This window comes from Telopea speciosissima, chromosome 5, assembly GCF_018873765.1.
Source record: "Telopea speciosissima isolate NSW1024214 ecotype Mountain lineage chromosome 5, Tspe_v1, whole genome shotgun sequence".
NCBI lineage: Eukaryota > Viridiplantae > Streptophyta > Magnoliopsida > Proteales > Proteaceae > Telopea > Telopea speciosissima.
Window position 1 is genome coordinate 41,485,668 of NC_057920.1, and position 15,218 is coordinate 41,500,885.

Genomic DNA, 15,218 nt, shown 5'->3' on the forward strand with positions numbered 1-15,218 from the left:
TAGAAAACCCAAAAATAGTAGACCAATGACCAATATAACCCATTGGACACTCAAAATTAAGCGTATTGGTCCATTCTTAGCCAAGTTTGATGGCATGATTTGCTGCTGGCTGTCTCGTTCTTCTGAACTGCAGAGATAACCTTTTGTATTTTCACATTGCCCTATCTCAATAATGGATCCTCTATCATTGACATCTCTAGGATTCAAGAAACAGAAAGCAAATTGCAACTACACCATAGGCAAAAAGATTCATAATTCTCAGTATGCTCAAATCCAAAAGGATTATGTAAACATTTTTATTTTATGTATCTTCATTTTACAGGCAATGGAAACTTACAGTATTGCTGCCATGGAATATCTTGCATACAAATATACATGTTTGTAAATACATAATTAAAAAATAAAGAAGTTAAAAAGATTTTATCGTTTAATTTATCAATGGCCTTCCTAAATTCGGGTTTATATCAGGTCCATTCTCACCAAATCTTGAGAACTCCTCAGGCACAGGCAAATTTAGCTCGGAGCAAACAAACTGTATTATATTCCCCGTCACAGTCCCAAGTGAGAGCTTGTTCAAAGTAACCGCTATTGCAAACCTATTCTCTATGTCACAAAAACCTGTTGATCCACCAATGCCTGAGTGGCCAAAACTAGTTAGGGATCCATCCTTCAGGCTGAACCTTCTGAAACCTAGCCCAAATTTCCCATTTGGTAAAACCAGATTACTGTAGTCACCAACACCCAAGAATGCATCATGAATCTTTTGGTTACTAAAAATCTTGCTAACACCTCTTCTATGATCATCGCTCTCACTTCCATCAACACTGTCAGGTGTATTAGAACTACTACTAGAACTACTACCACTGGTACAGAGCCTAGTGTACCTGTCAATGCTAGTCTTTTTATCATTATTACCGTTCTTAGAATTTCTACTGTGGTCATTAACCTTAGTCTTCTTCTTTGGAATAACCATCTCCTTCATTTTGTTGGCTTTCTTTTTCTCTGGTGATTCCAAAGAGGGGAACTTTGGGATGTGAGGATGGCTGCCAAGTGGTGGCCTGGAAGACACATGTGGCGGTGGGACCATGCCACCAGCAGCAAGGGTTGCATAGTAGCGTGCAAGCGCTCGGGCTGAGCAATGCCCATTGGCAGCAGGAATAATGGCACGGCGCACGTTGAGTGTGTTGAAGAGAGCAGGAAGTCCTGTTACAAGCTGCAACATATTGTTTGTCTGGAAGGAGGAAGGAAGATCAGGAGGACTGCTTATCCTGGAGAGCCTGTATAAGTCTTCTGTATCTAAAGTGAGCGTTGCAAGGCGAGATTCCACACCTGAGGCAATCATTAAATATGGGCATGGAAATAAGAAAACAAATCACTTCTTGTAACAGACATAAACCTAACATTCGATGGAAATGTGAGAGGAAAAAAGAAAAATTAAAAGGTGAATCCCAAAAGAAAGAAGAGGTAATGAACAATGGAGACCTGAACATTCTAATTTTCAAATATTTTGTTAATACAAGTAATCTAAAATGCTCCAAGATGGAGAGAAAGAGTGTCATGCCTGGAGGAATGCCAATATATAGTTCTCCTTCAATGTTGAGAGGATGAATGATTGCTTCTTCAAGAACCTCTTGAAATTTCTTTCCAGATGCATGCTGTCCCATCCAATGCACAGTTAGAACAGTAAAGCAGATAGCTGAAAAAAGTGGCAACATAAAAAACAATGGACAGAAACATGAAATGATCTCCCTCTCTCCAGTCAAATCAGTGAAACAGATTATTCAGTGATGGACCTTTAAAATGGTGCTGACGCACCTCAAAAGGACATCCATTGGACAATTTGGAGAAGCTTTGTCTATTAAATAGTTAGAATCAACCAACAATTCAAATCTTGGTGTTGAATCCTTATTTTTCAAGAGATAATATCAAGAAAGTTTGGAGCCAGCTGGATACCACTCAGGCTAGTTTTTAACAACCTTCACATCATATGACTTGTTAAATAAGCATTGCATAATAGAGTGCCGCACAACACCTCGCTACTCATTGTGGGTTTAATTAAATGACATGAACTAAAGCAATTTGGTTACACAGATAAGATAATATACTATGTGGGTCCCATCAACTAAATGGCCTCAGAGAACCATGCATGGATGTCATGGGCTTGCATCACAACTCACCTCACCAAGTTTAATTCAAAGCTACTTTGACTTTACTACATAGATCCTGTTTAACCATTCCAATTCTTTAAGGTCTGCTTCACTAGATGTCTGTTCAAGAATGGAGACCCAGTTGGATCAGTGTTTGCCCTTTAAGAATTTTTTATTTCACCAATGTTGTACATTTGTGATTTGTTTTTTTCCAAAAGTTTTGATCGAAACTCTTTACTGAGTACTGATACAATTGTCTGTTCAAAATTTTTGAAAAATCACAAATGTACACATAGTCATGGGGTTAATACTGGTCCAACAGGTTCTCTGCTCTTGGTCCAGGTTGGGTTGACTTGAGCAATTACAACATCCCTGAAGGTCAAGCCCAAACTTGATTTTGAGGTCTCTCAAGCAGGGTATATATGGATCTAACCTGGCATGCCATTATACTTGCATTTCTCAGCCAATTAAGGTATGTTAAACTGAAAGTATAACATCCTCATTTTTTTTTAATTCCACTACCAACCACTGCTAGCTTCTAGACTAGCTAAAGCTGGATTGACTATAATGTACCCTTCTTCAGAAAATGACTTGAGGTCATACTTCCTAGTCACCTCTGTGGATGTACTTGAGGTTGGCTCTTATGTTACTAGTTTAGGTGTCAATTTTAGGCTAGGGTGGGTGATCTCAGTTGTCTTTCCCCCCTGAACCCTACCTGTGTGCAAGTGCAACAAGAGTAGCTTTTATATTCCGGATCAGAACTGAATGCCATTTGGTCCGATGAGATCAAAATTAAATCTGAAGGCAATTATGGCACTGACAACGAAGCTCACAGGAAAAAATACCTCAATAATACCTCCACATAACCAGCCAAAGGACAAATAATGATAAAGCTGCTCCAGTCCAGGCTCAGTTTCAGGGACTGACATAGCAATATGGTTCAAGCATTCATTCCAGTCACATATGAGTAAAGGATTATCCCTGATATCAGCCATTCCATTGTGCAATCCAGATGTATGGTTCAGGACATGGCAAACCTAAACAACAAAACCCCAGTAAAAGAAGACTATTAAAAAAAAAAGAGAAGTTATACTTGGTTGAAACTGGAAGTAAAGAGCACATGAAATACCTTTATTGAATCTTTTCCATTTGTTCTGAATTGTGGCCAGATGTTTGCGATATTTTCCTCGAATTGCAGTTTCCTTCAAGAAAAGGCAGACAAGAAGTTATTCCTTGCTTTGTAGTTGAAATATTTGAAGGATGCATTGTTTATCCCAATGAAGGACTAAAAGAAATAGAAATACCAATACTAAAGAAAGACATGTCCATGAGGTGGATGATATACTGAAACATATAACATAACTTAAAGAAAAGTACGTGCAGAGAAATGGAATCGCAATAGACACTGTCGCAGACAGAAGTGGAATCGCAATAAACACAGTGGCAGACATTTGCAAGCTCAATGGAACAAAGCTTACAACTTATTCAAAACACTGAAGTTTCGAGAATGCCATTTATATAAATTTAAAAGTTATATTCAAATGCCAATCAATGCTCAAGTTGACATGGTTTTTGCATCATTACTTCCAAGTTCAGTTGATTTTGCCACATCCAGTGATTTTTAATGATAACAAGCAGAGGCAGGCTTGCTTCAGAAGATGCTGCTAAAATGCTATGTGAACATTCTGTTCCGTTGGTCGTACCACATCTTCCCAGATGATTTGATTGCAGGAATGTTCTTCATGTGAAAGGGCTCTGAAGTTCACAGGTTCCACAGTGTAATCAGAGGCACTAACATTTTATCATCCAACCCAGTGAACCTTAAAAGGAAGGAAGCTTGAAGACAGTCCAATTCCAAATTTAGAAATACCAGTAACCAAGTTTGGCCTTCCCAAATTAAGAGGAAAAAGGGGTAGGGGCAATAAAACATTTACCAAAGGTAAGCCCTAGGTTTCTTTTTGATTCCATTGGGTGTTTATCAAAGTTTTGACCTGTTAGAAAGCTTACTATTAGTGTTGTGATTATATTGAAATGAATTTCATAGAAAAAGGATGATGTCCCAAAAAGTTATGGAAGAAAAGGTAGTAAAACCCTAGTTTTGGGTTCAGGTTTTTCCCGTTTGGACCATTGGTTTGACCTATGGGCTGACCAATGGTACCTAGATGCTCAAGTAGGGCTAAAGTGATAAGTTTGGATAGCGGGAGATAAAAGAGAAGTCAATGTGTTGGAATATGGGTATTTGGGTATTACGTGTGACATGGGTCGATCCAAGATATAAGATCGACCCATGGGGTGTTATTTCTATTTTAGTTATTTTCCCTTTCCTAGTTCTATTCTAGCTCTATTTAACTAGTTAGAATTAGAGTTTTATTTGGGCTGTGACACTGTTCATGTGAACAGTGTCGTGAATAGTATTTCTCTTTGTAATCTCTTTTATTATTATTATTATAAATAGAGAGCTTGACTAATCTCATTGATCAATCAAGCCATTCACTAATTTCTACATGGTATCAGAGCAGGCAGGGGTCACGGTATCGAGTCCCCCTGGGAGCGGGCAGGTGTTAAAAAATTATTTATCCACCTGTGTCCCCCTTTGGATAGTCCGCCGTGTTACAAGCTCCTGTATGATATACATATTGTTTCCTCCCTTTCTTACAAGGTCGGCCTTTTAGAAGAAGCGGTTTCTATATGGTATCAGAGCCTAAACTCGAATCTGAGAAATTAATTATGCTCTCCTCCATCGTCTCCCTCCACAATTGATCTCTTCTAGATCAACTAACCCATTACCCTAAAACCCTAAATCAACAGAGACCCTCCTTCTCTCTTCCCTTCTCTCGTTTCCATTATTTCATGGGGGCAGTGCTTTGAGGTGATCTAAATATGATCTAGTACTTGCCCTAGACTTTACCTCCTTTACTTTATCCTATTTTATGATCTCCATGCACAGTGAGATCCATGTTTGAAGACTGAAGCACTGTAGATTTTTTTTAGAAGAACTGCAGATTAATTTTTCTCGAAGATTGAAGACCTGCAGATTTATTTCTCTCGAAGACCTGCAGTATTTTTTTCTCCATGTTTGAAGACTGAAGCATTGCAGAATTTTATTTAGAAGACCTGCCGATGGTTTAAGACCTGAAATTTTTTTTCTTGAGACCTGCAGATTTTTTTCTCGAGACCTGCAAATCCATATTGTGCGAAGATCTGCAGATTCCTTTCCTCCTTTTTTTTGAAGACCAGCAGCTGTTTTAAAACACTTGCAGCAGTTTTTTATTGAAGACCTGCAGATTTTTTGTTTGCAGGAGTGCAGTATTTTTTTTTGAAGCCTTGCAGATTTTTTTCTGTATACAGATCTGCAATTTCTCTTTGTTTGACAACACTGTAGTTGTTTCTTTATACAACCTGCAGAGTTTATTTTGAAGAACTGCTGCCTATTGCAGAATATTCTACAAGTTTCCTGCACTTCTCGGTTACTGAAGTTCTATCAGTATGCCTGATTCAGCTGCATCCACTGCTACCACCAATACTGGCCAATCTTCTACACAAGGGACCCATCATGATTATCCCTCTTTTCCAGTCAGCCCGATAAAGCTCGATGGCACTAATTATTTACTTTGGTCTACACAAATGTTTCTTTCCATTGATTCAAGGGGCTATAAGGGATATATATATATGGTACCACTGTCAAACCAAGTGAAGTTGGTACATTACAAGACAAGTGGAGTTCCAGCAACTCTCTTGTTATGGCTTTTCTTCTCAGTGCAATGACTCCATCCATTGCCCGTGGCTATATACTACTTGATTCAGCCGCAAAAATTTGGAAAGCTGCTAACGATACCTATTCCCAGGTAGGGAATGATGCACAAGTTTATGATATTCAACGAAAACTCCATGCAACCAAACAGGGTGAACTTACTTTATCTGAATACTACTGTGAACTCCGTAGCCTGTGGCAAGAGCTTGACTATTATGATAACTTTCAGCTTGATTGTCCTTCTGATATTACCAAATTTCAGATTAGGGAGGATAAATTCATAGTATACACTTTCTTGACTGGCCTTAATGTGGAATATGATCAGCTTCGGTCTCAAGTTCTGAGTCGTTCACCTTTTCGAATTTTGGAGCAAGCCTACTCTATGATACAATTGGAAGATACTCGTCGTTCCACCATGTTACCAACTACACAGCCAGAGAGATCTGCTTTAATTTCTTCTAGAGGTGGCTCTTCTAGTACTAGTACACGTTCCTCATCTGAGAAGGAACCTCTTAAATGTACTCATTGTGGAAAGGAACGACATACTGTGGATTTTTGTTGGAAGTTACATGGTCGGCCATCTGACTCTTCTGATGGTCGTAGTGGTGGTCGTGGTCAAGGCCGTGGCCGTGGTCGTGGTGGCACACAGGCCCATCTTTCTGAAGCTACTGAAACAGCCCCTACTACCACACTTTTTGCAGAGGAACTTGCTGCCTTTCGTCGTATGATGACTACCTTCGCCTCTTCATCTACACCTGCCTCTACCTCGACTGTGGTTCCCTCTTCTGAATCGGACCTTGTTTTCTCCAAACCAGGTATTTCTTTTGCTGGTCCTTGTGCTTCGGCATTATCTCATCCTTGGATAATTGATTCCGGAGCCACTGACCACATGACTGGTCAATCCAATTTATTTTTTTGTTATTCTCCTTGTTCAGGCAAAGATAAAATTAAAATAGCCGATGGTTCTCTTTCCTCTGTCTCAGGGAAGGGAGCCATCCATTGTTCTCCTTCTTTATCTTTGTCCTCTGTTTTACATGTTCCTAAGTTAACTTCTAATTTGCTTTCTATCATTAGTTTGACATCTGATCTCAATTGCAAAGCTATTTTTTATCCTTCACATTGTGTCTTTCAGAACTTGGGGACAGGGAGAACGATTGGAACTGGTAAAATGCGTGGTGGTCTCTACTTGCTTGACGATAATCTTATCTCTCATGCTGTTACTATGTTTGGCTAGGCTCTTACTGCTACTTCCGCTGAACATCATTTATCTGAATTGCACCGATGGCATCGTCGACTGGGCCATCCACCTTTAGGAACCTTAGCTAAGATTTTTCCTGTTTTATTTCAGCATTGTAACCCTCACTCTTTATTATGTGAGGCTTGTGTTTTTTCAAAACAAACTCGTTCTGTTTATTCTAGTTCAAATAAAAGATGTTCTAAGCCTTTTTCTATAATTCATTCTGATGCCTGGGGTCCCTCACTTACCTCTTCTATTTCTGGCTTTAAGTGGTTTGTCACCTTTATTGATTGCCACACATGCACCACTTGGGTTTACTTAATGCGACACAAGAGTGAAGTTTTTTCCTGTTTTAAAGTCTTTTATAGCATGGTTCAAACTCAGTTTCAAGCTACCATTTAAACTCTCAGGAGTGACAATGGTCGTGAATATTTAGATGGAGCCTTTCAATTATTTCTTGCTACTCAGGGTATTATTCATCAAACCAGTTGCGTTGACACTCCACCCCAAAATGGAGTGGCTGAAAGCAAAAATAGACATCTTCTTGATGTAGCTCGCTCTATTATGTTTGAAATGCATGTTCCTTCTCATTTCTGGGGGGAGGCTGTTTTAACAGCTACTTATCTTATCAATAGGATGCCCTCTCGGGTACTTGACTATAAATCTCCTCTTGATCTTTTGAAGGGGTTTTCTTCTTATATTATTCCTCCCAAAATTTTTGGGTGTGTTTGTTTTGTTCGAAACCACTATGCCTATGGCAAACTTGATCCCTGCGGTCTTCGCTGTATTTTCATTGGTTATTCTCCCACCCAAAAGGGGTATAAATGTTATCATCCTACATCTCGTCGTGTTTTTGTTTCCATGGATGTCGTTTTTCATGACGCCGTGGCTTTCTTTCCATCTTCGGCACCTCTTCAGGGGGAGTCCATTCCTACTCTAGAAGAAGTGCCGATTCCCATTCCTCCTCTACATGAACCTATTGATGACTATCATGTACCTTTAGATAATGATGTTCAAGGGGAGCAGCAGGTACAGCCAGTGAAAGATTTCACACAGCAGTATTATCGAAAGAAAAAAGGGCAACAACAACCCACCACTGCAGCATTACCAGACCAAGAGTTGTCCTCTGACCCAGGATCGAATGACACCTCCTCTAGTAATATTTCTAATCCTTTAGATGCTGCTACTTCTCCTATTACTTCTGATCCATCACTTGATCTACCCATTGCTCTTAGAAAGGGAAAAATGTCTTGTACGCAACATCCAATATCACAGGTTGTTTCGTATGAATCTTTATCCCCATCATTTCATACTTTTGTTTCCTTTTTATCCTCTGTTTCCATACCACAGACTTGGCAGGAGGCATTTACAGATACTAGGTGGAAGGAGGCCATGGTCGAAGAAATGTTAGCTCTAAAGAAGAATGGCACATGGGATCTTGTCACACTTCCACCACAAAAGAAGACTGTTGGCTGCAAGTGGGTCTTTGTAATTAAACAAAAAGCTGATGGAACTGTTGATCGTTTTAAAGCAAGGCTGGTTGCTCGCGGATTTACTCAGACATATGGGATAGATTATTTGGAGACTTTTGCACCTGTTGCCAAAATGAACACTATCAGGGTAATTCTCTCTTGTGCTGTGAACTTAGGATGGAGTCTACAGCAGCTTGATGTTAAAAATGCCTTCCTCCATGGTGAATTAGAGGAAGAGGTATATATGGATGTCCCTCCTGGGTTCTCATCTGCTGCAACTCATGGCAAGGTTTGTAAACTTAAGCGTGCGTTGTATGGTCTGAAACAATCACCACGTGCATGGTTTGGTCGTTTTCAGATAGCGATGTTGACATTTGGTTATAAACAAAGCAATGCAGATCACACTTTATTTATCAAGACATCGGGCAGCATTATTACTCTCCTCCTAGTATATGTCGATGATATAATTGTAACTGGAAATAACTCTGCTGAAATTTCCAAGTTGAAGAATTATTTGGCCAAGGAATTCGAGATTAAGGATCTAGGCATACTTCGCTATTTTCTAGGGATTGAAGTGGCCCATTCTTCTCAAGGGCTGTTCTTATCTCAACGCAAGTATACTCTAGATCTTCTTTCTGAAACTGGCATGTTAGGCTGTTCTCCTGTGGATACTCCCATTGAGGCAAATGCTCATTTCCGAGAGACTGATGGTGAACCAGTGGACAAAGGGAGATATCAGAGGCTAGTTGGGCGACTAATTTATTTATCTCACACTAGGCCTAATATTGCCTATGCTGTGAGTCTTATCAGTCAATTTATGCATGATCCCCGGTCTAATCATCTAGAAGCAGTATTTAGGATTTTGAGATACTTGAAGTCGGCTCCTGGTAAAGGAGTATTATTCTCTCGTCATGATCATCTACAGATTGAGGCCTACACTGACTCAGATTGGGCTGGTTCCCATGATCGAAAATCCACCACAGTTACCGTACATTTGTGGGTGGAAATTGTGTTACATGGCGCAGAAGAAGCAAACATGGCCCGTTCTAGTGCAGAGGCTGAATTTAGAGCTATGGCTCTTGGTATTTGTGAACTATTGTGGCTCAAGACTTTGTTACAAGATTTGAGTATTCCTATTACTCTGCCTATGCGACTCTACTGTGACAGTAAATCAGCAATAAGCATTGCCCATAATCCAGTGCAGCATGATAGGATGAAACATATTGAAATTGATCGTCATTTTATCAAGGAGCATCTGGATAATGGGACGGTTTGTGTTCCTTATGTGCAATCTGGGGAACAGTTGGTTGATATGTTCACCAAAGGCTTAATTGGAAAAGTTTTTCAACCTCTAGTGTGCAAGTTGGGCATGACTGATATCTACGCACCAACTTGAGAGGGAGTGTTGGAATATGGGTATTTGGGTAGTACGTGTGACATGGGTCGATCCATGATATAAGATCGACCCATGGGGTGTTATTTCTATTTTAGTTATTTTCCCTTTCCTAGTTCTATTCTAGCTCTATTTAACTAGTTAGAATTAGAGTTATATTTGGGCTGTGAGGAACAGTGTTTCCCTTTGTAATCTCTTTTATTATTATTATTATAAATAGAAAGCTTGACTGATCTCATTGATCAATCAAGCCATTCACTAATTTCTACACAATGTTATTGATATATTGCGTAGGGATCCAGCTTGATCCGGAGAATGACAGAGAGATAGTAAGACTGTTGAGGACAGTAAATAGAGAGTGTATTACAGACTGATACAGATAGATGAGGGGAATTCTATGATATCCTTGTATGTTTTCCCAATTATAGTATATAGTATCATTGCCTCTGAGATTCATATGTTTTATATAGAAATGAAATATTGTTTTATAAATGTTTGTAAGCACAGTGAGGCATGGTAAGTTAAAAGCATAGTAAAGAATAGTACAAAATAGTGAAAGACAGTAAAGAACAAAAAAGAATTGAAACTAAAGGTTTCATCAGCATCTATTCCAACAAAAGAAATGAGAAGGACAATGGGGTCCCTCAATTTCTACTCCACTTGTATTGGGAGAGAATAAGGATTTCCATCAATGTCCAACTCGCCTTGGAGTTGAGATATATAGTGAGAACTAGAAGTGGAGGTAAGTAAAGAAACGTAAAGTAAGGAAAGCAAAGGAGCACTAGTGGCTCATGAGCAGTAAAGTAAAAAAAACGACATAGTACTGGCCCGACTGGGAGATCGTTGAGGTGTCCCAACCAAGAGATAGCTTAGTACTAGAGGGCTTGGGAGATTAGTGAGAGGGTGAAAACTTAGTCCCACATCGGCTAGGGAGGGAGATCCTGAGCAATTGATAAAGAGTAGCCTCCTCTATTTGGTATGTATGACGTGTTTTAAAGTTGTGAGGCCTATGGGCCAAAGCGGACAATTTCATGACAAGAGAGGGTCTGGGTCGTTACAGTGGTATCAGAGCAAACTCCCGACACCGGTGGTGGGGCCACACCAGGGATGTTGTCTGCTTTGGCCCATTGGCCTCATGGCTTTAAAACGCATCATAACAGGTAGAGAAGGCTACTGTTTATCAATAGCTCAGGATCTCCCTCCCTAGTCGATGTGGGACTAAGTTTGCACCCCCTTGCCGATTTCCCAAACCCCTTGGTACTAAGTCGTCTCTTGGTGGGGACATCTCACCGATCTCCTAGACGGGCCGGTGCTATGCCGTTTTCTTGGGGCGTTACACAACATTTTGTATTTTAAAGTATCTGAAGGGAGCTCTAGGGAAGGGGTTCATTTATCGTCCTCATCAGAGTGTTTATCTAGTAAGGTTTTCTGATGCTGACTGGGCTGGTTTTGACAGTGACAGGAGATCGACCACGGGATATTGTATATTTGCTAGTGGTAATGTAGTCACTTGGAAAAGCAAGACGTAGACAACTGTGGTTGGATCTAGTGTTGAGGCTGAGTATCGAGCCATGGCTCATACTGTAGCTGAGTTAATGTTGTTGAAATTATTGCTCCAGGAGTTGAAATTTCTTGCTATTAAACCCATTAAGATGTTCTGTGATAACCAAACAACATATACATCGGCAACAATCTAGTGGTTTATGAGAGAACCAAGCACATTGAAGTTGATTTTCATTTTGTGAGAGATGCTGTCATGAAGAAACTGATTGTTACTCCATTTGTCTCCTCTGCTGATCAGCTTGGCGATGTTTTTACCAAACTTCTATTTGGTCCTACGGTAAGGTTACTCCATTGCGACCCAGTGGTCGTAGGTTCAAGCCTGGAAATAAGCTCTTTGCAAAAGCAGGGGTAACGCTACGTCCATTATGACCCTCCCCAGACCCCACAGTGGCGGTAGCTTCGTGCATTGGGTACGCCTTGTTTTTATGTGGTGCTACGTTCCTGGAAATTGCTCCAAGCTGGGCATGGGTAATTTGTACGCTCCAGCTGGAGGGGGAGTGTAAACGATTGAAGAGTGGACCCTTTGTACCATCGGAGTAGAAGTTACAAGTGTACCACGATAGGGGGACATTGTGGATACATAGTTTGCTGCTTTATTTTTACTTTATTTTCTAGTCTAGTTTGATTAAATACCTTTTATTCTTTCCTAATTAGATTAGGTTTCTATCTCCTGTTTAACAAAGAGTTACTTTCTTTGATTGATGTAAACTCTTGCTAATAAATAAGTGCACAAGGGGAAGGGAGACTACAACTCATTACTCTGCTGTTTTGGTAGTCTCACCTCCTCTCTCCTCTCTTATCTCTGGTTACTCGTTTCTAATCTTTGCTACTATCATAATGGTTATGGGTTCACATAGTGCTTTTCTGATCATTTTGTATTTCTTCGTGGTCATGAGTCCAAGATTGTCATTCTTGTTGTGTATGTTGATGATATTATTATTTATGATAATGACTCTTCTAGGATTAAGGATGTCAAGGCATGTTTACATTAACATTCTCAGATGAAGGATTTAGGGATTCTCAGATATTATTTGGGGATTGAGGTGGTTCGAAGTAAAAAGGTAGTCAGTTTGTCTCAGAGGAAGTAGGTGCTTTATCTTCTATCTGAGACTGGCATGTTGGGCTCTAAGCCTATGGATAATCCTATGGTTCCTCATCTGAAGTTTAGAGAGTGTGATGATAAAGAGTTTGCTGGTGTTATTAGTCAATTATGAAAAATCCTAAGCATGCTCACTGGGATACTACATGTCGCATTTTGAAATATCTTCAAGGAGCACCCGGGAAAGGCCTTATTTATTGGTGTCATGATCATATTGATATTATAAGTTACTCTGGTGTTGGCTGGGCTGGTGCTGATGGTGATCATACATGTAATACTGGATATTGTACATTTGTTGTAGTCTTGTTATTTGAAGAAGTATGAAGTAGACTACCATGGCTCGGTCGAGTGTAGAGGTTGAGTATAGGGCTATGGCACATACGACAACTGACTGATGTGGATGAAATCCCTAACTCAAAAATTGGGATTTCCAGTCACTAAACCTATGGAGATGTATTGTGATAATCAAGCAACTACCTATATTGCTATTAATACGGTCTTCAATGAGTGGACTAAACACATTAAGGTCCACTACCATTTTGTGAGGAATGTTTTTATGCAGCAACTGATCTCTACTCCATTTGTTAACTCTTACAATCAACTTGGCGATATGTCCACTAAGGCATTGTTTCGGCCTGCGTTTCTTAGTGGTTATTCTAATCTGAGTATTAGAGACATATATACTCCAGCTTGAAGGGGAGTGTTAAACATATAGCGTGGGGGGAGTTTATGTTAAGTCCTTATTGTTAGATGGGTGTAGTCAAATTTACAATAGTGTCCTTACTTGTAATTACACTATTGTTATGTAATAAGTAGGTGGACCTAGGCCACAATAAGAGTATTCTGAATCCTATCATGGCTCTAGGGTTCTCCCCTTTTCTCTCCATCATGCTGTCTCCTTTCTGTCTTTCTTCCTTCCTGTCTTCTTCTGTTCCCTGTACTGGTTTACAGGTTCTTATATTGTTACAGGTATAATTACACATAAGCCTATTATCAATAAATGTGAGACTAAAACACCCCTTAGACTGCAGTACACCTTATTAACAGTTATCATTTATGTATGTCTTCATGTATGATTGCATATATGTATGTGTTACGCATGTATAAAAATTACACTTTTATAACAAATTCAGCACAAAGATATTCAAAACCCTCGATGCACCCGCTGACTCTTCTCCCAAGGCCCAGCAGCTCCCTAGTCCCCTGTCATATCGCTTTCCCTCAAATCCTCCTGCCACCATGATATCTCCGCCAGGTTCCTCGTCTGTTCGAGCTACTGCTGCTCCAGCTGCCCCTGTGCTCTCCTCTTTTTGTCTGTTGAGTGGTCATCAAAACTCTTTAGCTTCTAGGTCTGGCCCCCTCCCTCCCTGTTTACCTATCCCAAGGTCTAACCCCCCGATTCACCACCACCCTGTCCCCTGCCTCTCCTCACCCCTCTAACCCTCCTTTATGTGATCCTTGGTCCAACCCAACCACCGACCTGCACCCTTGCCCTGGCCCACCCACCCAACCTTCTTGGTCGATCCCATCCACTCAACCTGGGTCTGGGCCTAATCCTCTCCCAATTTCCTCCGATCCTCCTGGCCTTAATGGGCCAGCCCCTTCTGGGCCTTCGTCCCTTGCTCTGACCCTTCCCCCTTGGCCCACCCCTTGGTGCCCCAGCCCAAATCCCATCCCTCTCCCTCTGTCCCCCTGCAGTGTCCTACTGTCCCTCCTCCCCACCTTCGAGTTTATCACCGGCACGACACTAGCTCCCATCCTTTCCTTTAGAAACTGCCCTACAGAGACTACTCCTTGCCTACCATTGAGAAGATTTTAGCTTGGATATCGGAGGTCATGCCCTCTGCCATGGGGCTTCAGACCCTTCTTCAGAGTTTGGCTTTAGTTTTCTTGTTGCGATGGCTTCCCCTCCCTTTTTTTTTTAGTGTTTAGTGTTTTGTGATCGATTGGGGTTCTTCCCCTTCTCTTTTGCAGGCCCTGGACTCCCTCTTTGTTTTGGTAGGACCTTGTGTTTGGGTTGTGTTTGTTTGCCTCTCCTCCCCCCCCCCCCCCCCTCCTTTTTTTGGCTTTCCTTTGGTTAATGACTTTTTTATTCATCCAAAAAAAAAAAAAAGAGTCCAGATTGAAGTAGAGTTAATAAAATACCCGTTATCAACCAGCCAATGTAACATTCCTGCAGTAATCCCCTTTGTTACTGAAAAAACAGGAAATAGGCTGTCAGGCTGAACAGGCCGAGGATCATATCTTCCAAGCTGACCGGCGGAAGTATCAATTATAACTTCTCCATCTTTGTAGGCACATACCTAAAGAAAATAAATTGTCAATGCATAGATAAAAATCAACAAAAGATGGTGACTTCTGTTTGAATATGCAGACTTGCAAGCTAATTGCATAAACCCAAAAATACACAAGAAATAAAAATAATTTGATTAAAAAAAATTGTATTTGAATAAAAAAAAATTACAAAACATTGGAGAATATATTTCCCTATACATGATGAGATTTTATTTTTACTATATTCGACAAAGGAATCTGCAGGTTCATTTCTTGTCCCTC

At 40.4% G+C, this 15,218-nt stretch overlaps 1 protein-coding gene across 1 annotated transcript; it reads right to left on the minus strand.

The window, feature by feature from the left end:
* Nucleotides 1–264: 264 nt before the first annotated feature.
* On the minus strand, nucleotides 265–14,970 carry LOC122662289. The gene is made up of 5 exons (XM_043857878.1): nucleotides 14,808–14,970; nucleotides 3,277–3,349; nucleotides 2,993–3,184; nucleotides 1,562–1,655; nucleotides 265–1,329 (listed from the first exon to the last, which is right to left on the minus strand). The coding sequence occupies exons 1-5, from the start codon at nucleotides 14,831–14,833 to the stop codon at nucleotides 428–430; spliced, it is 1,287 nt and encodes a 428-aa protein (XP_043713813.1). The 5' UTR covers nucleotides 14,834–14,970; the 3' UTR covers nucleotides 265–427.
* Nucleotides 14,971–15,218: the final 248 nt, after the last annotated feature.

What these genes read in the sequence shown, in the direction of transcription:
- LOC122662289 (XM_043857878.1), bottom strand. Translation starts at nt 14,833, where the DNA reads ATGTTACATTGGCTGGTTGATAACGG. An exon ending in TATGTGGAGGTATTATTGAG is followed by an intron (nt 1,656 to 2,992) that starts GTATTTTTTCCT and finishes TGGATGGGACAG; the next exon opens with CATGCATCTGGAAAGAAATT. An exon ending in ATATATTGGCATTCCTCCAG is followed by an intron (nt 1,330 to 1,561) that starts GCATGACACTCT and finishes TGATTGCCTCAG; the next exon opens with GTGTGGAATCTCGCCTTGCA.